The sequence below is a fragment of the Miniopterus schreibersii genome (genome assembly GCF_964146895.1).
Source record: "Miniopterus schreibersii genome assembly, chromosome: 2".
Classification (NCBI taxonomy): Eukaryota; Metazoa; Chordata; class Mammalia; order Chiroptera; family Miniopteridae; genus Miniopterus; species Miniopterus schreibersii.
The window spans coordinates 131,775,784-131,801,390 of NC_138102.1; the positions used below are offsets into that span (position 1 = coordinate 131,775,784).

Below are 25,607 nucleotides of genomic sequence, written 5' to 3' on the forward strand. Positions count from 1 at the left end.
ATAACGCATGAATAAAATGAGAATGTCAATAGAGAAATCACCTTTTTTAAATGGAAATTTTGGTGCTGGAAAATATAACAACTGAATCGAAAATTTCACTAGATGGGTTCAACAGCAGACTTAATTTAATCAAGCAGAAGAAAGAATTAAGGAGCTTCAAGACAAATCATTTGAAATTATCCAGTCAGAGAAATAAATAAAAAAATAAAGAGTGAGAGAAGCTTAAATAACTTAGGGGATATCATCAATAAGACCAATATATGCATTATGGAAGTCCCAAAAGGAGGACAGAGAAAGGGGGAGAAAGCATAGCTGAAGAAATAACGACAGAAAACTTCCCAAATCTGGGGAAAGAAAGGGACATTCAGATTCAGGAAACCCAACAGTCTCTTATGGCATACAAGAAAAGCAGTACTGAAACAGAAGTTTAAATTGGTAAATGCCTACATTAAAAAAGAAAGAGCTCAAATAAACAACCCAATTTTGCATCTCAAGAAGCTAGGAAAAGAATAAACTAAACCAAATATTAGCAGAAGGAAATAAAGATTAGAGCAAAAATAAACAAAAAGGGAGGGGGCAGGGTTTAAAAACATTAGCAAAATTGACAAACCCTTAACTAAGAAAAAGACAGAAGATTCAAATAAAATCAGAAGTGAAAGAGAATATTACAACTGATGTCACAGAAATACAAAGGATCAGAAGAGACTACTATGCACAGTCATTCTGCAACAAATTGGATAACCTAAAAAAATGAATAATTTCTTAGAAACATAGGACCCACTGACACTGAATTACAAAGAAATATAAATTCTGAACAAACCTATAACTAGTAAGGAGATTGAACCAGTCATAAAAAAAATCTAACAGAGAAAAGTCCAGAACTCAATGGCTTCACTGGAGAATTCGACCAATCATTTAATAAGAATTAACACTAATCCTTTTCAAATTCTTCCAAAAATTTTAAGAGGAACCCTAGCTGGTTTGGCTCAGTGGTTAGAGTGTTGGCCCGCAGACTGAAGGGTCTTGGGTTCGATTCCAGTCCAGGGCACATACCTCAGTTGCAGGCTAGACCCCTGGCCTTGGTAGGGTGCATGCGGGAGGCAACCAATCAATGTGTCTGTCACATTGGTGTTTCTTTCTCTTTCTCTCTCTCCTCCTCCCTCTCTGAAAAAAAATGGAAAAAATATCCACGGGTGAGGATTTAAAAAAAAGAAAAAAATTAAGAGGAGGGAACACCTCCACATTCATTTTATGAGGCCAGCATTACTCTGATACCAAAGCCAAACAAAGACACTACAAGAAATACAGACCAATATCCCTGAGGAATATAAATGCAAACAATTTTAAACAAAATACTAACAAACCGAATTCAACAGCACATTAAAAGGATGATACACCATGAGCAAGTGGGATTTATTCCTGAAATGCAAGGATGGTCCAACAATTTTGAGCAAGAACAACAACAACAAAAACTGGAGACCTCACACCTCTTGACTTCAAAACATATGACAAAACTACAGTAATCAAAACAGTATGTTACTGGCATAAAGACAGGTATACACCAATGGAAGAAAATAAAGAAATTCATGCACATAGATCAAGTGATTTTTTACAAGGGTGCAAAGAACACACAATAGGAAAAAGATAGTCTCTTCAATAAATAGTGTTGAGAAAACCAAATTTCCACATATAAATGAGTGAAATTGGATTCTTATGTTACACTATACACAAAAATCAGCCCAAAATGAATTAAAGACTTAAAAAAAAGACATGAAACTATAAAACTCCTAAAAGAAAATACAGGGTAAAACTTCATGACATTCGTCTTGGCAATGATTTTCTGGACATGAAACCAAAAGCACAAGCAACAAAAGCAAAAACACACAAGTGGGATTATCCCTGGCTCCGGTCAGGGTGCATGCGAGAGGCAACCAATCAATGTGTCTCTCACATCAATGTTTCTCCCCCCTTCCTCCTGGCTCCCTCCCTCCCATATTTTATGGGAGAAAATATGTGCAAACCATATTATCTGGTAAGAGTTAATATCCAAAATAAAGAAAGAACTCCTACAACTCAGTAACAACAACAACAAAATCAAATGATATGATTTAAAAATGGGCAACAACTTGAATAAACATTTCTCTAAAGAAGACACAAAAATGTGCAATAGGTATATGAAAAGACACTAAACATCACTAATCGTCAGGAAAATGCAAGTCAAAATCACAATGAGATATCACCTTACAACTGTTAGCATGACCATTATTAAAAAAGAAGTGTTTTCAAGAATGTGAAGGGGAACACTTGTGGGAATGTAAAATGGTGTAGCCACTATGGAAATCAGTACAGAAGTTCCTTAAATCATTAAAAATAGAACATCATATGATCCAGCAATCCCACTTCTGGGTATATATCCAAAAGAATTGAAAAGAGGATCTAAGAAATATTTGCACCCCTGTGTTCACTGTGGTATTATTCACAACAGCCAAGAAGGGGAAGCAACCTAAATGTTCCTTAACAGATCAATGGATAAAGAAAATGTGTTTCTCTCCCTCTCTCTCTCTCTCTCTCTCTCTCTCTCTCTCTCACACACACACACACACACATGGGTAGTATTCAGCCTTAAAAACAAAAATCCTATCATGTTACAATATGGGTGAACCTTGAGGGCATTAATGCTAAGTGAAGTTAGCCAGTCACAGAAGGATAAATACTGTAGAATTCCACTTATATGAGGTATTTACTGTAGTCAAACTCACAGAAGCACAAAGTGAAATGGTGGTGGCCAGGGACTGGACAGAGGAGGAAATGAATAGTTGCTGTGCAATGTGGATAGAGATTCAGTCATGAAAGATGAAAAAGTTCAAGTATGATGTGCATGTAGTTAGCAATACTGTACTGTACACTTAATAATGTGTTGATAGGATAGATGTCATGTTATGTGTTTTTTTATATGATATGACTTGTTCATAATGAACCAGCTTCTAAGGGTCAACATTTCCATTTGTAAGTACTCACATCTTTACGGAATGATATAGAACTGAAGCTCACCTCCATGGTTTTCAAAATCCACTTTCTTTTTGGAAATTAGAATGACACCTGTCCATCTTAACCTTTCCTTTCATCTAGGATTTCCTAAAGATTACTTACAGCGGTTTATAAAATTTATCTGCAAATTCTCTTAGTACAGAGATGAAATTAATCTGGGGCAGATTTTGAAATAAATGACAACAGTTAGATGCATACTTGCTTTCTTACATGCTACATACCTACATAAATTTCTCTCTCACAAATGTTGTTTGTTTCCTTTACAAATTAATGTGCATTCTCTCAGAGAAGCAAACTAAAACAAAAAAGGTTGAGTAATTCTGATTTTCCTATCTGCTCACATTATACCAAACAGCAGGTCGAGGATTTTAACAGTGTAATTAGTCAAATGCATGGTACTTTCATTTATTTTTTATTTTTATTTTTTAATTCTCACCCGAAGATTTTTGCTTTTTTATTAATTTTAGAGAAAGAGGAAGAGAGAGGGGGGAGTGAGAGGGGGAGAGAAAGAGGGAGACACAGAGAGAGAGAAAGAGAAACATTAATGTGAGAGAGACAGAAACACTGATCAGTTGCCTCCTGACCAGGAATCAAAGCCACAACCTGGATGTGCCCTGACAGGGAATCAAACTTGCAACCTTTTGGTGTACAGGACTACACTCCAACCAACTGAGCCACCCAGCCAGGGCAAATGCATGGTATTTTTGATACAGGTTGTAATGATTTATATAAACTTTAAGAATACAGCTATTAAAATTATAATTTCACTGCTTACTTTTAAATATGCAGCTGCCTCTTGAACAGAAAGTGTTCTCTGACTAGAACTGCCACATTCATGATCTCCTGGAAAGATTAGCATATTATTAATTTTGAATCAGTACTGTGTTCAATGGAAGAAAACAAATAGTAATCAAAATATTTTACAAGTTGCAATTATAGCTATATTATAATCACTAAAGAAAGATGAACATCATTTATATTTCCTAGGAAAAATTCAAGTAATAGAAATAAACAATTATCTTTACATAAACCACAACCTTTAACATGCATTTCAGTCTAGATAAGAACATAGCTTCCTCTTATATTCCCAACTAAATTGTTAGCAAGGATAGGAATCATGTCGCACTAATGCTTATCTTGGCACACTTAAGGCTCTCCACAGATGTATTATTTTTCAAGCTGGAAAATTTGTTGTGCTAACATATACATCTATCATTAATACTAATAATTCAAGTGTTCAAATAAGTTTTAATTAAAACAAACATTTTCAGAGTATATCTAAGCCTATCTTAAGCAAGTGGTGTACATGCCTTAAAAATTATTAAAACACATCAACAGGGTAATTAGATAGAAGCTCCTGGCTATGATGTAGTTTCTAAAGAAAAGAACATTTTCCTTTTCTTGCAACTATAAGAGATTCCAAAACCTTTTCTTCCAGGCTATCTGTGGTTATTAGAGATCAACTATCCTCACATTGAACTTCAAATGTAAGTTTTTCCTACCGTTTCTTTCAAGTAATTAAAAAGACTTTAACATTATAGTTAAAGTAAAATAAAAGCCTTGGCAAATTTTATTATCATAAAAGAAACCATGTTCCTATTTATAGTTTGTTCAAGTAGCCAGACGTTAGTGTTTGTAGTTGTAAAAAGGGAAGAAGTACCTATTAGATGAACAAGTCAGTCTTCAAACTTTATAATGCATCGTCAGAGATTCAGATGCCATAGATCTACAGCAGGGGTCAGCAAACTACAGCCCATAGACCAAATATGAAGTTTTATTGAAACACAGCCACACTCATTTATGTATCATCTATGGTTGCTTTCATGATATAATGGCAAAATTGAGCAGTTGCTACACAGACAGTCTAGCCCGCAAAGCCTAAAAATGTACTACTATCTGGCCCTTTCACAGAAAAGTTTGCCAACCCCTGCTCTAGAGGAAGGAATCTATATTTTTAAAAAGCACTTCAGATTATGCTGACCTAGCACACTTCATAAAACAATGCTATAGAGACAGCTGTAGAAGCTTGCGGTAGCAACATTAGGAATTTCTGGCTAAAGTATGTATTTAAACTATGTCTGGGTACTACAGCATACCAAATAAATGTCATTAGTTTGCAGTGTATCAATATGACAGTTCATTAGTCAATGCAAAGAAGGCTTTTAGTGATATACACAGAATTATGAGCCTAAAAACCTGACCAGAATTAAGGACCCAAACTAAAAAACCAAAAACTGGTGAGTACGGATGGGGAACTGGATTCGAAATGCCTCCATACAGTAAGAGAAGTTCCCCATTTACCTACTAGTCTTCTACCAAAGATTTGGTTTTCACTAAAGGATCTGCTTTTCACAAAAGGATCTGCTACATCAAAAGTTTTAACAAATACATTTTTCTTTTCTTGTAATTGTTTGTAAGAAGAAAATCCAATGTCTTGTCTTTTGGATTATCTGTATAACAAGAATAACTAAAAAATTAAAAGGTAATTTTAAGTGTATGCTAAGCTAGATACCAAATCACCTACATTATTATTCTAATTGCAAGTATGATAATACCTGAGAGCTCTCAAAGACTTACTAAGAAAAATGCAATGAATCAGGAGGAAAAATTCTAGAATATATTTACTTTATGACACCTGCACAACTAGTAAAGGAAAATCTGCATTTTTATATTTAACCTAGGATTTTAGTCAATTCATTGCTTACCCAATTCAACTGATACTTAAGCTTTCAGAATGCAGTTACTATTAATGCAGAAAAGAAATGTGACTTTAGAATTATATAGATATATATTTCATCTAATACATGTTGTAGGCAGAAAAAAGACCTGTTTAAATATATCTACAAAAATAAAACCCACTCCATATAGGTAATAATAACTTCTAAAGAGAAAATATTTCACAAACTGGACTTGAGAAAAACTATTTCTATTGTTACAGCATGCTACAGATGCAAATTAATTTTCAAAACACTTTTAGAGACTATGATTATTAAAATAATTACCTGCAAGCTGTGCCAATCGATCATGAAGCTTGTATAAAGTGTTCATCATAAGATTTTTTTCACTTTCCTAAAATTAAAAGAAATTATTATAAAATATCTACATAAAATTCCAAGAAAATACATACACCAAATAATAATCTTATTCAAAAAGAAAAACATAAGTAAATTTAAAATCTAGAAGCATAAAAGCCACATAGTCTAAAGGACAAATTAATATTTAAACAATGGCTACCATATTTTAAAGAAATTTAAACCTGAAAATCTAAATTATCACTTTAAATATTTTATTTTCCTGATGATGACTGGGAAATTGGCACTAAGGTTAAGGTTAGTTTTAAAAAAGGTCTCAGACACAACAAACTCCCCCAAGCAATGCTTCTCAACCTCCACACCCCCATACAATAGCATGCATATGTATGATGTCCTTAAGACACTTTTCTTCCAGGCTGCCCTTCATGTTTTGTTTAATCTGACTCAACCACATAATAATAGGGGAATGAGTACTGACACTTTGACCTTCAACCTCTCCTAGGCTCCCAAAGTGGCCCTGTATAAGTTTATGAACCATTAAAGTAAAACAAACATTTAATGAGTATCTACTATGAGTTAAGACTGTTCTCAGCAAAGCAAGAGATCCAGGAATAAGATGGTTCCTGTTCTCAAGGGCAAAAAAATCTATCAAGTGTTATATTACAGTTGCAAACAAAATATAATGTAAACACAGAAGAGGGTGGGAAGGGAAGATCTATTTATGGAAGACAGAATATTTGAGTTGAGCTTCACAGGAAGAATAGAATTGACCAGCATTCCAAGTAGAAGGAACAGCATGAGCAAAGGCATGGCATCATAAAAGCATTGTTATATTTCTTACATAAGCAGTAGCCTACTTTGACTCAGCAACCTACTGGAAAAGCAGTTTGGAATAAACAGCTAAAGCACTAGATACCAAGACAAAGAGTTTGACTTCATTCTGAAAGTTAAGGGAGAGGAAAGTAAAACAGACTTGTGCATCGGGACTATTACTCTGACAGTATGAGAAGTGACTATTGCAATGTCTATGCACCCTGCCAATTAGTCTAAAGCAATGAGACACCCAATTTAAGAGCAATCACAATTAAGAGAGACTAATGTAAGCAATAGAGAAGGGTAGGTTAGGAGAGGGGGTAATCACAGATTATCACACTATTTAAAATAAATTCATGATTCATGAGGGTGCTCTGTTTTTATTATTTCCTTTCTTCCTAAACAGGATTACTGGATGACTATGATCAAGAGCAAATTTAGAGAAGATATAAAAAGCTTAAAAATAATCATATGCTCAGTAACATACAACCTCATCCATTTATTTTCATGCTATATGTTCAGACACATAACAAAAGTTTGGACCCTAAGTGGCAAGCTTTTGTCAATGAAGCTTTAACCAGTGACACTAAATAAAAAAGAAAACTTATCAATCCCTGGTTTTATGTGAGATGGTTAATAGGGACAAGTGATACTCCTTCAGATGACTACCTGCCTTCCAATCCTTTTGCTTTCCTTCCCCCTCAACTTTATCTCAACCAGATTCTGAATCAAGCCAGTCCTTATCTTTGCATAAGCTTAATTAACCCAAACTGCAAAAATCAGACATCAAAAAGTAATTGTAGGGGCTGAAACCCAAGATTCTGAAAGAGCATTTGTGATACACTAAACCACAAAATCAGTTTTAACAAATATGTTCAATATAATAGAATGAGAAGGAATTCAATGATAGTGTAGCTTGTGGACTTGACACATAAAACCAAGGTAAATCTGATTAGGCTCTGAGATTAAAGTAGCTGAGAGTTTTGTAGTTTTGTTCCTCCCTTATCTGGAAAAGTGACTGATTTCCTTTTTGTTTTATATATCCTGATCAAATCCATCATCACTCCCCTTTCGATAATAAAACTAAATCCAAAAATTTGACACTTGCCCTCTGTGACTACAGCTTTAATGAGTATCAGAGGCCTAGGAATACACTTCATCTTTTGATTAACAGATATTAACATTGGACTAGATAAGTAGAATAACAAAATCAGATGTAAATGGATCTCATACTGGAAAATGTAAATACTGTTACATTCTCATACAAAGAATTTAAGCACCTAAAAAGCTCAACTATAACTTTTTTCATGAACTATTTTTCCAATGACAATTTATTCAAAATGACATCTATATATATAACAAAAGTCTCAAGTGGCATCCAAATGGACTATGTTCTTAATGTAAAAAAGGCTTTGGTTCAAGTATCTTTAGCACCAATATGCTAAACTAGAAGTAAATCCGAAAAGTATGGAAATCAAATATTAAAGTTACTTTCTTTATAGAAACTTATATTGGCTTGTAGTTTCATTACAGTCCTCTTCCATTCTGACTGCTTTTCAGATTGTCTCTCCTAACATTGAACTTGAAATGTGTCAGTCTAGTGGCTTTCCTAATCACCCCAAAAACAAGTTAAAGATGTACCAATAAGTCCATATTTAAAGTAAGCTTATAAGTCTTGGACAGTGTGGACAGAGTGTCAGCTGGCGCACCAAAGGGTCACAGGTTCAATTCCCAACCCAGTCAGGGCACGTGCGGGAGGCAACCAATCGATATGTCTCTCTTCCACAGAGGTTTCTCTCCTCCCCCCTTCCACACTATAAAAATCAATGGAAAACATATCCTCGGCTGAGGATTAACAAAAATAAATAAATAAAGCTTTCAAGTAACCTTTCATTAAACAAAAATAGTTTTATAATTTGAGATGGCTACCTTCTAATTGTCTGTTTGGTAAGGTCCAGATTTTCTTATAATAACACATACTCTGAAGCAAAGTTCTTACTCTTGGGAGAAAAAAACCGAACTGTAGAAAGACTACCAAATTTTCTCATATCTGTCACCTTTAAATATTTTACTCTATCCTCAAAAATATTTTCAATTGTTTGTATCACGTCTCTGATTAAATGATAATGGATTTTAATCACTTAGCATGGTACCTGGCACAGAATAAGTATGTAATGAAAGTAAACTGCCATCATCCTCATTATCATTATTACTATTATTTAGAAGTTCGGAATGTTAGTTTCCCTCATGGGGAAAACTACAGAAGAAGAAAGAGTCTTGTATTTCCCACCTACAGTGAGTACATTGTACGAATGTAAGTTATGATGCCAGTAGGAACGTTGTACTTAAAAGTGTAACTGATAAAGTCAATTCTTTTAAAACAAATACCACCACAATAGAATATTACCAAAAATAATCATTACAAAGTCCCACTCTAATAATCTAAAGTAATATTGTGTGAATCTGACCATACCTTATTACACATCCTTCATCACAATAAATAATATATTCTACACAGTTCTGTTACTGTCAATTCCCACAATTAAAAAATTAAGAACTAATTGTGAATGAAATATCTTAATTTTTGAAGCGTCTATAATGATGGTAAGCAAAAAGAGTATTTTCATTTGAGTAAAAATCTGGTTAAAATTAACATTATGTCCTTTAAAAAAGAAAAGGAATCATAAATAGGCAGCCTAAGGGATATGTTTCTTTCTAAATCTTTTGCCTTTCTGATGGCTGAACAGGCATGCCAAGGAGAAAAAGTCCAAAGAGAGACAGGATGAGGTCAAAGAGGAGAAAAACAACTTGGGTATCCAACAACTTATGAAAACATGCATACTTTTAAGTGTAAGGCCAGGTCTTCAGATGACATACCACTGCCATTTTACTGGACAGTTGGTTTTTACCTTAAAGTGATAAACATTTCAGTTCTTAGAGGAAATTAAATAATACTCAAAATAAGAAAATTACTGCTTCAGCCTTTTTTATCTTTTTATTGATTTTAGAGAGAGGAAGGGAGAGGGAGAGGAAGAGAGAGAACAGCACTGATTTGTTGTTCCACTTATTTATGCATTCACTGGTTGATTCTTATATGTGCCCTGCAACCTTGGCATATCAGGATGACACTCTAACCAATTGAGCTACCCAGCCAGGGCCAGAACTTTTAAAAAACTGCTATTTTTAGTTGATAGTCACCTGAATACTTTTATCATATAAAACATAATATAAAATATCAGTATTATGATCATTTACTTACTTGTATTTGTCCAAATGTTTCATCAAAGGGGTTTTTTACTATCAAGGAAAAAAAAAAAGAGAGAAATATATTAGTATCATTTAAAAATGAGAATTAGAATCCCCCTAAACAAGTCCTCTGAAATGCCATGTACTCTGCGAAAACTGAATATAAATATGCAAATAAAATGTAAAACAAACTGATGATAATAAAAGTTGGGGAAGTATTTTTGCAGACTTACTATACTTACCATTCTCACTTTGAACTTGTGGTATTCTCTGCAGTAATTGACAGCAGGTGCTCTGATAGAGGTGCTGGGTTCAAGTCCCAGCTCCATCACTTACTAGCAACGTGACACTGAACTAACATCTATTTTGCCACTAACATCTATTTTGTTGTAGTTTCCTGTTCTATAAAGGAAAGATGTAACAATGACACCTACCTTATATATTGTTGCTGTGAAGATTAAGTGAATAAAAAATGTTTGGCATAGTCTCAAACACTTAATACATACATGTTACCTACTATTGTTACTGTTAATGACTATTGTTTCTTTCCCCCTTAACTTGGTTTCTCTTCAAAACACTTCTAAAAGCAGTTACTACTTGTGGAATCTACAACATGCTTTAAAGATGAATAATTCATCTAGAATACTGACTTCTAGTAATTTTTTAAAACCTTCCTAATCCTTACTAACATCTGGAAAATGGCAAGAAACAAATATACATACAGATCAAAGTAGCTAAGAATTAAGTCTCAGTATTAAACAACTTTGGATTTCCAATAAATATTATAAGGAAAAGACTTACCACTTTATATCCAACCTCCCTATACCCCCCTCCCCCAAAAAAGATACAAACAAGTTTATGGCTGATTTATGTAATATCTCTCATGATTGTTATTTAGAAAATCCTCCTTATCGTCTATTTTTAAATTACATGTGAAAATATTCAAAGCTTTGATACCTGGATCTCTATAATCCAGGTCACAACTAAGACTGAGCCTACAAAGTACTTCACACTCACCAGGTTTCCTTTTCTGAGGTGCCTTTCTATTTTTATTTGAGAAAACAGGAACTCCCATAGGAACCAGGAACTGCCTGATTCTAAGAAAGTTCATGTGTGAGACCCATTTAACAAGGTACAATAAAAAAGCAAGAAAAAAAAATGTATCTTGCTATCATCTAAAGGGATTTTGCTAATAGATTTTTAAACATTGTTTTTCTACAGAGGAACAGGGTTTTAATGCTGGGAAAGAAAAAATTTTTAAAAGATCAAAAGTACTCAATAGGGGAATAGAAAGAAGAAGTAATATAGCTTAAAGATTAAATAAAATGTTAAGAATTGGAACATGCCTGGACGAAAAAGACACTTTTAATAACATTAATTTTTATTAACGTAAAATTTGAATAATTTAAAATAAAGCTATATTTAGTTAAATATACTACCAAAAGATGTCCTGTCAATCTAGTTAAAATAAAACAATACTAAAAAACAGGTCTTTTATTTGCTCTTTTTAAGAATAATTCTAAAATATATTAAAACATGCAATTCTGAAACACCAGTTTTAATGTCTATGAAAAAAGGCTGTGATAGCATTAATTTTTGACTATATACAGAAGTATTTTTTGTCAAGATTATTAAATGGAAAACTAGCTCTTCAAGTATCACTATGAAAATAGATGTTTTCCTACTAGACTGCTCTCCTTGAGTTTCTCACCACAGGGACTGTGTGTCATTCGTGTTTGTATGCCCAGAGCCAAACGTAGTACTGAACATACAGTTAAAAGTGCTTGAAAAGTGCTGGTTGTGCTACCTAGATTACACATCCATTCTTCTTTATTCTACACTGTGTGTAACACTGAAGGGAAAGTGTTAAATCCTGCAGGAAGTTGGAGAAGGCGATGTTCTGGGCAACTGGGAAAGGAGAGGGGGGATAAGATAACAGAGAGAAAGCCAAAGAGCAGAACAATAATTCTGTTGAAAAACACTGCTCTGTCCTTTGTATCTTTTCTAGATTCTGCCTCTTGTCTAATGGGCTAAAATACCTGAGAGTATAACATATCTAAAAGGTCAACAATATACTTTCCATTCTATACATCTTCTGTTAAAAGAATTTTCCCTTATTTCCTACAACAACTGTCACCTATTGAATTAACAGACAGACCTACAGAATTAACAGAAGTAAAATGTAGCCCTGAGGGTAAGTTTTAGAAAGGAAAGCCATCTAAAAACAGCAATTCTAACAAACCAACAAAAGCCCTCAAATTTCTAAAAGCAGCATCTTTATACATCTAATTTTCCTTCTGCTTAATCATTTCAGTATTTCTAAATCCACATCAATATATTTTATCTCATCCAAATTACCTACACTTTTTAATGGGAACGACACATGTTGATAAGCCTAATGAAACATCCCTTCATCCCCTGCCTATTAGGCAACAATAGAGGAGAAACCATATTCCAAAAGCATTCTACAACAAAACATTACCACTTCATTTACTGGCCTCTTTTCTAGGGATGGACCTGAGAGTCAGTTACAGTTCTTATTCCTTACCCTAAAGCAATGATAACACCAAGTTGCTATTTTCAAACTTCACTCTTCCACCGGCTAAGAGGCACAACCTTGAAGCGACTGCAGACCTGGTTCCTGTCCTCTTTTATATACTATACCCCAAACATTGCTTTTTCTCATATTCCCCCTTTTGGCCATGTCTCCTTCAATTTTCTGCTTCAGATTATTTCAAACCTCAAAAATACCAAACATTTCTTTCTAAATGTCCTTAATATTTTGACTTTTCTTTCACTTAAACTAGCCTAATGATTGTACAAGTCCAATTCCTAAAAATGTTTCTTTAATTATGCTACTACACACCTCAAAATTGTCTAATGATTTCCCATCACATTTTGCTTCAAGGAACTAATTTTAATCTTGTGACACTTTCCTACTTACTTATAAGACACGGTGACTCTCACTCTCCTTCTCCAAGCCTTTCTCTCTCTCTCACATCAATTCCAAAAAATGTTACTAGTTTTACTGATCCTTTCTGTCAACTGTAATTTTTTTTCATTCTCTCAGGCTAATATCAAAGTTATCAACCAGTCTGGTCTGCATGGCTCAGTGGTTAAGCGTTGACCTGGGATCCAGGAGATCACTGTTCGATTTCTGGTCAGGGCACAGAACCAGGTTGAGGGCTCTGTCCCCAGTAGGGGGCGTGCAAGAGGCAACTAATCAATGACTGTCATCATTGGTGTTTCCTCTCTCTCTCCCTTCATCTCTGAAATCAATGAACACATGTTAAAAAAAAAAAGTTATCAACCATTATGAATTCCCAGATAAAAAGAGGGAAATGAAATATATCAACCTATAAATATATTCACAAAATGCATGTTTAATATTGACCAAATAGACTGCTCTCCTCAGGAAGACTCCGTTTTGGTCACTTGGTGGCAGTTAATGGGAAAAAAGCCTGTGGTGACCAAAGTTCTTTTATAACTCAGAAAGAAAAACATTTAACAAATATTTATAGAGTACTTTTGTGCAAGGCACTAGAAATATGGTAGTGACTAAAATAAAAAATATCCCTGCCCTCAGGGAGCTTATGTTCTAGAGAGGTTAGAAGAGATAATGAACAAATATATTTTTTAAATGCATAGTATGTCCAATGCTTCTCTAGTGCTTTAAGGATAAAACAGTAAGAATGGTGCTTGACATGTGAGGGAGGGAAGCAATATTAAATAAGATGGTCAGGGAAGGCCATACTAAGATTGTGTTTGAATAGAAAGCCGAGAGAGCAGAGAGAATGAGCCATGGACAGAGAATCTGATGTATGATGAGGTTAAGGTGCTTCCCTGAAGTAAACAGCTTTCAGAGCTGGGCTTCAAAAAGATGGAATTCAAACCTATGTCCAACTCCAAAGCCTACACTCCTTTCATTATAGAAAAAACTACAGAAAAGAAAATAAAGCATTCTTCTCTAGAACCTTCAGGTTTGGAATCATTAATCTCCTTATGATGTAATGCATGAAAAAATGCCCAAAACAGGAATAAGGAGGAAAAGACATTGCTGTTGGAGAACACAATGTTGTGTGTTGGATGAGGAAAACTTCAAAACCACGTTTTCTAACTGTAGTTCAGGAAAAGACTTTCCATGATATATCAAAGTATAAAGTGCCCCATACCACCATAGGCGGCATTAATTACTCCTTCTCTCTGCTGCCATGGCACTTTTTCATAAGACTGCTATAAAACTTACCACAGGGATCCGTTTTCTTAAAAAAAAAATCATAATTTCGTGATTAAGTACCATACTACATCTAAACAACATTTTGGCTTTATCTTCCAACATAAGATATTCACAAACATATATCAAGTGCCTGCCATGTACCAGGCATTATGCTAGTTGCAGGAAATTTAAAAAAACGAAATTATGGAAACCCCATCCTCAAAAAGTTCAATCTTGAGGGCAGTAACTCTGCAGACATGCACTTTCAATAGTAGTCTCTTATAACTCCATGACCTTAAACCTACGCTTTAGTCTTTGGAAAGTTCAAGTTATCTAGGCAGTTCAATTCAGCTGCCTAAATGACCAATTCTCTCTCTTAATTGTATCTTTTTGTAAACAGACATTCAAATTCTCAAATCCCATCTTCTAGCATTAATGGTTTAAACAGAGCATAACTGTGCGTGGAGGAGGAGGCGGGGGAGAGGGAAGGCAAATGTTTCCAACAGCTGCAGAACACTGCACCTGTGTGGCAAACACTTCTGCATTTCACCACCAGCCAGACTAGTCTAAAAATGGAGACGGTGAACAAGACAGTACATTCTTTTGCAACACAGCATGTTGTGCATTTGTTCTCTGAAAGTTCTCCAATTGTTTCATGGCTCTATTAAATATGTGGTCATTCTAAAAGACAGAAACAATTCACTCCAAGAATATTTTTAACATTACAGTGAATATTGAGATTAAATCAACAATCAAAACAGACAGTTTTATGGACAAAACTGTCTACTATAAAACTTGCCTAAGGCAAACTCTTAGACCACCCTGTTCTACTCATTAATAACTTTTCCATTTTAACCCTACCAATCTATCTGGATTTATAGAGGTACAGACCTAAGACCTAGATGGAGATAATGAACGAAAGAAAAGGGAAGGACAGCAAAAACTCAAAAGCTCCTCCACTTCTCTTATCATATAAAGCTCCCAACTTTTCATTTGCCCTGTTTTAAGAGAGGCAACAATTCTGTGCTACTTCCAAATAAGCTATTTTTAAAGAATACCAGAAATGCACAGTGATTCTATAAAATAAAAATAAAGAGGGCTTTAAATGTGGGCATCAAAGTACTAAGAACATAACGAAAATTGAAATGTCCAAGAAAATAAAAAGTCAAAACTCAGAATTAAATTATGAATACCCTTATTATATGGTTGATTCTTATACTTCCTCGCTATAGGATAAAGAACATTATGGTCTCTCTCAACTTTGTGGTGATTTGAAAGTCTCACATTTACTAACTGTAAAAATGAAGATTCCTTGGGGAAGAAAAAAATGATAAAAGACTGTAACTGAAATTTGTCTTCATTCAAACATTAATTACAATTATACTTGCACCCCAAATTTGGGAATCTTTTAACAAAAGCTGTAAGAAAGGCTTCTAACTACAAACTGGTTGACTAGTATTTATGGAGCATAATCTATACACCATGTTCTGAGAACATGCCTCTTAAGCAGTGTTGGCAATGATATGCAATGTAATCAATACCACCTTGGAGTTTAGTGTGCTTTAAGAACTTAGGAAAGGGCAAATAATTTCTGCCTAAAATACATTTGAGCCTTAAAAATAAACCAAGAGTAATAAAATGGAATGAATTACTAAAAAAGCCAACATTGATGAATCTCAAAAATATCATGCTGAGTGAAAAAAGCTTTATAAAGGCGTACACTGTGAATCTACTTATATGAAGTTTTAGAACAGGCAAAACTATAGTGAAAAAAATCAGAATAGTGATGGACATGAGGAAACTTTCAGAGGTGAAGGTAATGCTCTGTATCTGTAGAGATTTAAGTTACATGGCTGGAAGATTTGTCAAAACTCATCTGATGATACATTAAAGATTTATGCATTTGACTCTATGCAAATTTTGCCTTAAAAAAAACCAAAAACCCAAAACACCTCACTCTAGTTAATACCATGCATGAAATATGTAAGGGAAAAGTATCCTACTGTCTTTAACCTACTCTGAAATACATTTCTTTAAAAATGACAGAATAATGAATAAAGTAATGGGTAAGATATATAATAAAGCAAATACAGAAAATGTTAACTATAGAATCTAGATATGGTTATATGAGTGAGTGTTCACAGCAAAATTCTTTCAATTTTCTGTTTGAAATTTTTCATAATAAAATGCTAGTGGAAGAAAAATATAAAAAACAAAACAAAAAATATTTGTTGGTAGTGCTAAACTCCTATCAGAGAACTGGTAAAAAGATCATTTCAATACCTACGTTACGTTAAAAACCCAATTTTAAAAGCTGTAACTTACTGTATAAGAAAAGAAAATTTTCTTCCTTTCACTTCAATCTAAATTCTTGACAAATCAAACAGTAAAAAAGAAAAGTTCCTCTTTTTTTGCAAAAAAAAACCACCTAGAAAACTTATTGTAATGTAGGGTTTTGTTTTATTTTAGAAAGACCTGGATAATAATAGTCTTATTTTTAAAAATTTATACAATTTATATTTACAAATAAGATTTTAAGTTATCTCTTTTACTAAAATAATGTCAGAAACTTGACAGATAGAAAAATAGCCAAAATATAGGAGCTTATATGTAATAATTTTTTAAAAGTAAATGTATATTGAATATTCAAAATTACTTTCTAGCATGCTTAACCTATGGAGTTGGAGGTAATTTACCTACTAATAATTTAACAAGACTGGCTCCATTTACCTAAAATAAAATTACTAAATTAGAAAGTTATATCACTAGCAAATCAAGAAAATATTAATATATTACACATTTAAAAGACTTCAATGATAGTTTATCCCTACCAAAAATGTACTGATATTTTAACAGAGCACCCATAACTCAAAGAATATTTGATAGAATTATTAATTACTGAATCTAACTAGTAACTAAAAGTGAAGTTCCCATTCAAAAAAATGTTTAATCCAAGGGAAGACTTTAAGAAAATATCAACAGCTTACTCAAGATAAAATATAAAGTTAACAATGAATCTCTCTCCACCACACACACACCCCTCCCTAAGTGTTTAGTGGCTTAAAACTTAAGAGGGAAACAATCAGGCTGCTGTCCCCATCTAATTTTGTCAGCTGAAGACACTCCTGTAGTTTCCCCAATGTTGGGAGGAAAGATAGTACAAGAACACATTCAAAGAAAGAGAAACTAGTGTGTCTATGTAAATTATGGGGGCTTTACCTTACTATACTGTTCAAAGTCCAAAAGTTTGAGTGACTGCTTTTTCAGTACTTTCAGGAACTCTTGAAAACTATTTTTACACACATGCCAGTTAAAGAATTATGCTACTGCATGGTGACAACTGAACAGAAAAATAAAAGCAAGTCAACCCACAAAGGTTAGATACAAACCTATAAATAAAACCAAGCATCTGTGCAACAGATAACTTGGCACCCAAAGGAATTTATGCTAATGCAATACTGTAATTTATTAAACATGGTGACAGCTCACTATATTAAGAGATTTTAAACATTAACTGTTACTATTAGAGACTGGCTGTAAAACTTCCTCAAGGTTTACACTGCCAAGAATACAAATCAAACTGTTTTATAACAAGGTCTGTTCTGAAATACTGCTAAATGAGAATCTGGAGATCCAAAAAGGAGCTGTGGCACACTGTATAACCTATCTCCAGTGCAATGCAACATGCATTTCCCATACAATTAAATACAAGAGGTCTTCTACTTAGTAACACCTTCAATCAAAATGCATGTGTTTAACATTTTCAATGACTAGAGATAATAAATACTCCCAGTATAGTTTTGTGTAGCACAAAGAATGATAGTGTTATCAGAGAACAGTGTGCACTGCCCTTCTCTATTGCTAGTGGATGTGGGGTTCTTGGGGCACTGCTGGAATAAGAATTTCCAGAGGCGCCCACAGGAGGATGAGATGTGGTAGAAAGGTTTATTCCTGTGGAATCATATCCCTCAGTTTCTGAAGTCCCATTTTCCTTAAACCAGTCCTGGAAAAGGTACAGCTGGGGATCCAGCACAGCTAAAAGCAAAGCCAGTGTCTAGTTTCCATTCCATGGTCGAGTTGAGTCTGGCACAGCACCAGGTTAGATCCAGTCCACCAGTCCATTGTGAGAACATGAGAGCCCGGCAAGCCAGGAGTCAGGCTCGAGGAGCAACAGAGAAGGGGGCAAGAAAGCGAAGAGAGAGAACTCCCTCTGTTTAGGAGTTTATGCCTCAAATCTTCCCAAGCTTGCAGTGTCACACCTATTCTGGCCAATGACATGCTCCCAGGTGTGACTGAGGTAATCAATCACCTTCCCCTAAATCATGTGGGCTTTACTGGCCATGCACATATTCTTTCTTTGTCCAGTCCCTTCCTCCAGGATCTTCGGGGAACAGACCTAGAGATTGTTAAACTGTAGCCTTCTGGCACAAATGGCATACCTATATTATCTGGCCTTCCCTTTACTTCTTTCTTGTTAATTAATTAATAACTGGGTTAATTATAACGGTATCATTAGTTCTCCTCATTCCACTCATCAAATGGGGATAAGGAGTGTAGCTCTGATTAAAGGAAAAAGGGCATTATATGTATAGACGAAACACAGAGATTGAAGTACGACTGAAACAAACTTGAAATTAAAGATGGCGGCAGACTGAGTGGAAGCTACGCTGACACTCTCCCAGGACCAAACAGGAATTACAACTAAAATATAGAAAACCCATCCTGAATAATCAACTGCAACTGAAGACGAGCTGGAGAGCACCCTCATAACCAAGGAGGATAAGTGGAGACCACAGAGACTAGTAGGAAGTGCGCAGGCGAGAGAGGGCTGGCTGGGCTCCCACAGGCAGCAGCTGAAGGTCCAGGGGGATATCTCAGCTGTGGGGGGCTCCCACTGAGGACTCTGGGGCCTAAAGACCAGGCTGGGCTTCCTAGCCCAGAGCACAAGAACTGAGAAGGGTGCCCACATAACATCTGGCTGTGAAAAGCAGCCGGATTTCTGTCTGCCAGGGAGAGACGGCTGGAAATGCAGGCACCCTCTTAAAGAGCCAACACACAAAGTTTCCGGTCCAGCCACTCACCTTGGGCTCCAGCAGAGGGAGGGCAGAGTGGACTGGAGCTGTGTGAGAGGAATCTGGGGTTGTGGGCTCTGGAGATTGAGATCAGAAGGCACCCGTCTGGATTCCTGTGCTGAGTCATTCCCTCATACTGCACAGGACATCTTTCTCAGACAATTTGCTGCTTTTGCAGGTGGGGAAGGGGAGAAGCAATTGCCCCACCCTGCTGGAAACCTCTCGCTCTACCCTAAGGAGTTTCTACAGCCTGAGGCTCATTAAGAGAATCAGATCAATCAGCCTGCAGGCAGAGGCAGAATTCAGAGTGCTTTGAGTCTGCCTGATCTGCTTCTGGACCCAGGCCTTGGAAAGGCAGACTTTGGTGTGCATCTTGGGCCTGTCCAACCCCACCCAGCCCTAGCAGAGGAGACCTCAAGCCCATGGTTGTTGACAGCTCCAAACAGGGTACTCAGGGCCAGTCACAAACTGCGTCTGACATTGGCCTGCACCAGAGACCCTCCAAAAAGACTGAGAGTCCAAGCAGGCCTACCTAACACACAGAAACAAACCCAAACAGGCAGCCAAAATGGGGAGACAAAAAAACAAGCCCCAAATGAAAGAACAAGAGAAGTCTACAGAAAAAGAGCTAAATGAAGTGGAGATAAGCACTCTATCAGATATAGAGTTCAGAATACTGATTGTAACAATGCTCAACAGCATGAGAAAAGATATAGAAACTATGAAAAATGACCAGCCAGAAATGAAGAATGACACAGCAGAAATAAAGAACACATTGGAAGGAATAAACAGCAGATTAGAGGAAGCTGAGGATCAGATCAGTGAATTAGAAGACAGGGTAGAATAAATCACTCAATCAGAGAACCAAAAAGAAAAAACAATTAAAAAACAGGAGGACAGTTTAAGGGAGTCATGGGACAACATGAAATGTAACAATATTTGCATTATAGAGTGCCAGAAGACATCAAAAGTAAGCAAAGATTAGAGAACGTGTTTGAAGAAATAATGGCAGAAAACTTCCTTAACCTGGTCAAGGAAAAAGTCACACAAGTTCAGGAGGCACAGAGAGTCCCAAACAAGAAGAATCCAAAGAGGCCCACATCCAGACACATCATAATTAAAAGGCCAAAAATTCGAAACAAAGAGAGAATTTTAAAGGCAGCAAGAGAAAAACAATCTGTTACCTACAAAGCAGCTCCCGTAAGGTAGTCAGATGACTTCTCATCAGAAACTCTACAGGCCAGAAGGGAATGGCATGAAGTATTCAAGGAAATGCAAAACAAGGATCTGAAACCAAGACTGTTCTATCCAGCAAAACTATCCTTCAAGATAGATGGTGAAATAAAGAGCTTCTCAGACAAAAAAAAGGCTAACAGAGTTTATCACCACCAAACCAGCATTGCAGGAAATGTTAAAGGGATGTTGTAACAAGAAGAAGAAAGAGAGAGAGAAACATAGGCATAAAGAATTAAAATGGCAATAAATAAAGAACTATCAATAATAACCTTAAGGATTTTAAGGGAGAGATCAATAGCAATGCAGTCATAATCAGGGACTTGAACACCCCACTGATTTCACTGGATAGATCTTCCAGACGAAAAGTCAACACAGAAACAGTGACTAAATGGCACACTAGATCAGATGGATTTAATTGATATTTACAGAACATTTCACCCCAAAGCTGCAGAATGTACATTCCTCTCAGGTACACATGGGTCATTCTCAAAGATAGACCACATGTTAGGACACAAAACCAGTCTCTACAAGTTCAAGAAGAGTGAAATTGTATCAAGCATCTTAGATCACAGTGGCATGAAATTAGAGATCAACTACAGTAAAAACACTCAAAAACATTCAAACACACGGAGGCTAAATAGCATGTTATTAAACAATGAATGGGCTACCAATAGGATCAAGAAAGAAATCAAAAACTTCCTGGAAACAAATGAAAATGAACACACAACAGCCTAAAATCTATGGGACACAGCAAAAGCAGTCCTAAGAGGGAAGCTCGTAGCACTACAGGCCTACCTCAAAAAGCAAGAAAAATTTTTAGTAAACTACCTAGCCCTACAACTTGAAGAATTAGAAAGCTCCCTTGTGAAGCTGTCCGGACTAGGGCTTTTGTTTGCTGGGTGTTTTTGTTTTTTGTTTTACTGCTTCATTTTCATCAGTTGTTATTAGCCTATTCAGGTTTTCTGATTCTTCCTGATTCAGTTTTACATGATCTCACTCATATGTAGAATCTAATAAAACAGTATGAGGAACTAATTAGATCCAGAGACAAAGAAGCATGGAACAGACTGATGAATCTCAGTGGGAAGGTGGGGGTGAGGGAGTGGGTGGGGAGAGATTAATCAAAGAATTTATATGCATATATGCATAACCCATGGACACAGACAACAGTGTGGTGAAGGCCTTGGGGGGGAAGGGTGTGGGGTGGAGAGATCAATGGGAGGGAAAGGGGATATCTGTAATACTTTCAACAATAAAGATAAAAACAAACAAACTGAATTTGGAGCTAAAAAGGAAATCCCTATCATTTATTTTACGAGCAATGTGCTTAAAAGTTACATCTTGACTTTTAGCTGTGGAAGAAACCAGACAGAAATGAAAAGTCATTTGAGAAATAGAGAAATTTAAGTATGCCATTATTAGGTACAAAATAAAACCACTGGATAAAACAAAATGTAAGCAGTTATTACATGCAGTCAATTAGGCTAAATACGATGTTTTTTGTTGGTTATAATATATGGAACCTTAAGAGTGAAACCCATGGCTTCCACATAAACACAATGGCCAGAAAACACAACACACACTAAAATCGTATTAGATTTTCACCTAATGTCTATTTCTAACTTCTACAACTTCTACTTGTAACAGAACAAATACATGTGAATTAATGCTAAAAAATAATGCATACAATTCACCACAATCATTCTATTGGCTATTATGGTCAATAAATAAGCATATGCCCTAGACAAGAACCTGAGATGAGAGAAATGACAATGCTATTCCCTCACCTACTCTTCAGTTTCCCTGTGGCTCTTATACTGTAAATACTTCAAACACTGAGTATGATTTTAATGTTTAAAGACGTATTATGGTCCTTAATACTTCATCAGGTACTAAAACAGTCTATTCATACAATGGAGGGGGGAAAAACCTGTTCTTTATGGAAGACTATATGGCAGCCTCTAAATCTAAGGGACTTTATGCTATTTTGACCATGCTTAATTTTTGCTTTATGCTCTGACTTCAAAAACCCAACTTTAGCCCTGGCCGGGTTGCTAATTTGGTTGGAGCGTCATCCTGTACACCAAAAAGTTGAAGGTTTGATTCCTGGTCAGGGCACATACCTAGGTTGTGGGTTGGATCCTAGTTGGGGTGCATACGGGAAGCAACTGATCCATGTTTCTCTCTCACATCAATCTCTCTCTCCCCCCCCTCCTTTTCTCTCTCAAAATCAATAAAAATGAAAAACAACAACATATCCTCAGGTGTGAAGATTAAAAAAAAAAAACAAAAAACCTAACTTCATAGAACTACTATATAGTAGAGATGGAAATTTGAACCAGTCAATAACAAAACAGTTTTCTAAACCAAATAAATAAAACTGATACTTTAATAACATCCATTTAGTAAATATTCAAGGCATCTTAAAACTCCCAAATTATTACTAATTTCAAGGCTTATTTCCCCACATACCACCTCTTATTTGTTAAATTCCGTTCAACAAGGTGCTAAGGAATACAAGATGAAAACTCACTCTACCTTCCCTAGAACAGCTGATAATGCAGTGATCCTTACCACTTTGGAGGATCACAGACCTTTTTGAGAAATTGATAAAATCTATGAACCCTCTTCCCAGAAAACTGCATACAAATTTTAAAATGTGCATATAATTTCAAGGAGTTCCTATTCACCTGGAGTCCATTTACAGCTTTTTTAAGAGTCACGGGCCATTAGGGTTAAGAACTCCTGGTCTAGTAGAATATAAGACTTTTTTTAAAACAGAGAGGTGGGGATAATTCCAGAGGAAATCCAAAAACAAATACACTGAGATGATACAAACCATGTAGACAGTACAAATATCCCATGTTGGGAGTCAGATTATCTGTATTCAAATCTTGCCACTTACTGACTTTGGACAAGTTTCTTAACCTCCCTAAGCCTCAGTTTCCTCATCTAAAAGGAATGATAACAATACCTGGCTCTTAGGCACTATTTTAAGAAATGAAAGCATACATGCAAAATTCAGCACAGTACTGAGACAGAAGCACACTCACAAGTACAGACCTAGAGTCCTTTGAGTTGAACCGATCCCTAAAGTCTTTACAGTCCCAGTCCACATACCTCCAGAGTAAATCATCAGTTTAAGGCTGTCTTCATGACCAAAAGAGCCCAACTAAAACATCTTTTCTCAAAATCCACTGCCCAAAGTAGCAAGTGACTTCTAAAACTCCTTTAATTCTGATGACCTTACGTGCTAAAAATGTTGACTTTAAGTTTATCTGCTTTCATGCAGTATGACTTCCCTTCCCCTAGAACCAGGATTCATTACCAAAACTAGACAAAAAGAAAAGTATGGCAATATCCTTTAATGAACTGATAGAAAAAGCTCTTATAAATTAATGCACAAAATAACATATTTATTTACAATCATGTTCTAGCTATAGATTGACTTACCAGAATTCTGACTTACTAATGTAAGCTGTTTATTCCCACCCCCCAAAGTGTATACCCTACTATAAACTATTCTTGCTTTTTAAACGTGTATGGATTTTTATTTATTTAACTACAGTACTTACACTATGGTACTTCATCACTAAGCAGCTACTGATGAACCTCAGTGTCTTTCAGTCCACATTAAAATCCCAACAAAATTTAACCGAAAAAAAAATTAAAGATAGAACACATTTGTTTGAAAAAAATAAATAAGCAATCTAAACCAAAGCAAGATAATGTTATATTCCTATTTTAAAATATGCATTTGGTCTGCCTAAAACAAAATTCACACAAGCACTCTAAATCACCATAGTTTCTCTCATTTTCCAGCCCCAACATCACATAATTTTTTTATAAAGGCACTAAATATTTTTAAAGCAATTGGGTGATATTTCCTTTTTCCTTCTTTGATGGCACAGTATTAATATAATTTATAACTGTTTAATATTAATTTCAATCTAGTACAATTTTTAAAATTGAAACTACAAATTAAAATTTTAAAACTCAAATAAAGTACAAGTTTTCTTCTAAGTAATGTTTACTTCTGAAGTATGTCATTTAGATAAATGAAAAGTATCTCTCCACATTGAAAGGCAGTGGGGTAAAATGGGGGGAAAAAAATCTCTGGAGCAAAGAAAGCTAGCTCTGCCCTGGCAGGGTGGCTCAGTTGGTTGGAGCACCATCCTGTATACAAAGAGGTTGCAGATTCGACTCCTGTTGGAGGCACATACCTGGGTTTCAGGTTCAATCCCCGGTCGGGGCGTGTATGAAGGCAGGCGATAGGTGTTTCTCTTTCATATTGATGTTTCTCTCTCTCCCTTCCTCTCTCTCTAAAATCAATAAACATATCCTCAGATGAGGATTAAAAAAAAAAGAATACTACTAGTTCTAACATTTATGACTTGTGATCTTAGACAAGTCACCTTCTCTGGGACTTTAGTAACCTAATGTAAAATGGGATGTTTTGTGACTATGCACAACAATATGAGGGGGAAAGGAATTAATAAATCTCAGCTTTCTCTTCTTTTTCCAATCCTAGAATGAAAAAAAAAAGGCACTCAGTTTACAAATTAACACAATATAATCACTACTTCATTCCTCATTTGTCTCTGGCACGGAGGTACTGAGAAGAAATGACAGAGTTCTTAGAAAATCTGTGAGTTAGAAGAAACAACTAAGGCAAGGCTTCTGCCAAAAATCTTTTATAATGCCTTGATTTTCACTAACTGCCAAAAATGGCACTAATCAGAGATAGAATCTGGGTTAATAAAGATCTTGTATTTAAAGTACAATCACCTCTGAGATTAAGGGGCTTCTCCCAGTTGGTAGTTTGGTCAGTTAGTCATTTAAACATTATAACTGATCCCCTGACATTCACTATGAATGTTTTGAAAACTTAAATGTTAAAATACAAACAGTACATATAATTTCCTTACAGCATGCTTTAAGCAA

At 35.4% G+C, this 25,607-nt stretch overlaps 1 protein-coding gene across 1 annotated transcript in view; it reads right to left on the minus strand.

The window, feature by feature from the left end:
• LEMD3 (LEM domain containing 3) overlaps nucleotides 1-25,607 on the minus strand; it is a 64,543-nt gene that overhangs the window by 23,248 nt on the left and 15,688 nt on the right. Inside the window, exons 2-4 of the mRNA XM_081125875.1 lie at nucleotides 10,153-10,190; nucleotides 6,051-6,117; nucleotides 3,824-3,891 (exon numbers count right to left, since the gene is read on the minus strand). Coding sequence (XP_080982001.1) covers nucleotides 3,824-3,891; nucleotides 6,051-6,117; nucleotides 10,153-10,190 — 173 coding nt within the window. The remainder of the gene's footprint in view (nucleotides 1-3,823; nucleotides 3,892-6,050; nucleotides 6,118-10,152; nucleotides 10,191-25,607) is intronic.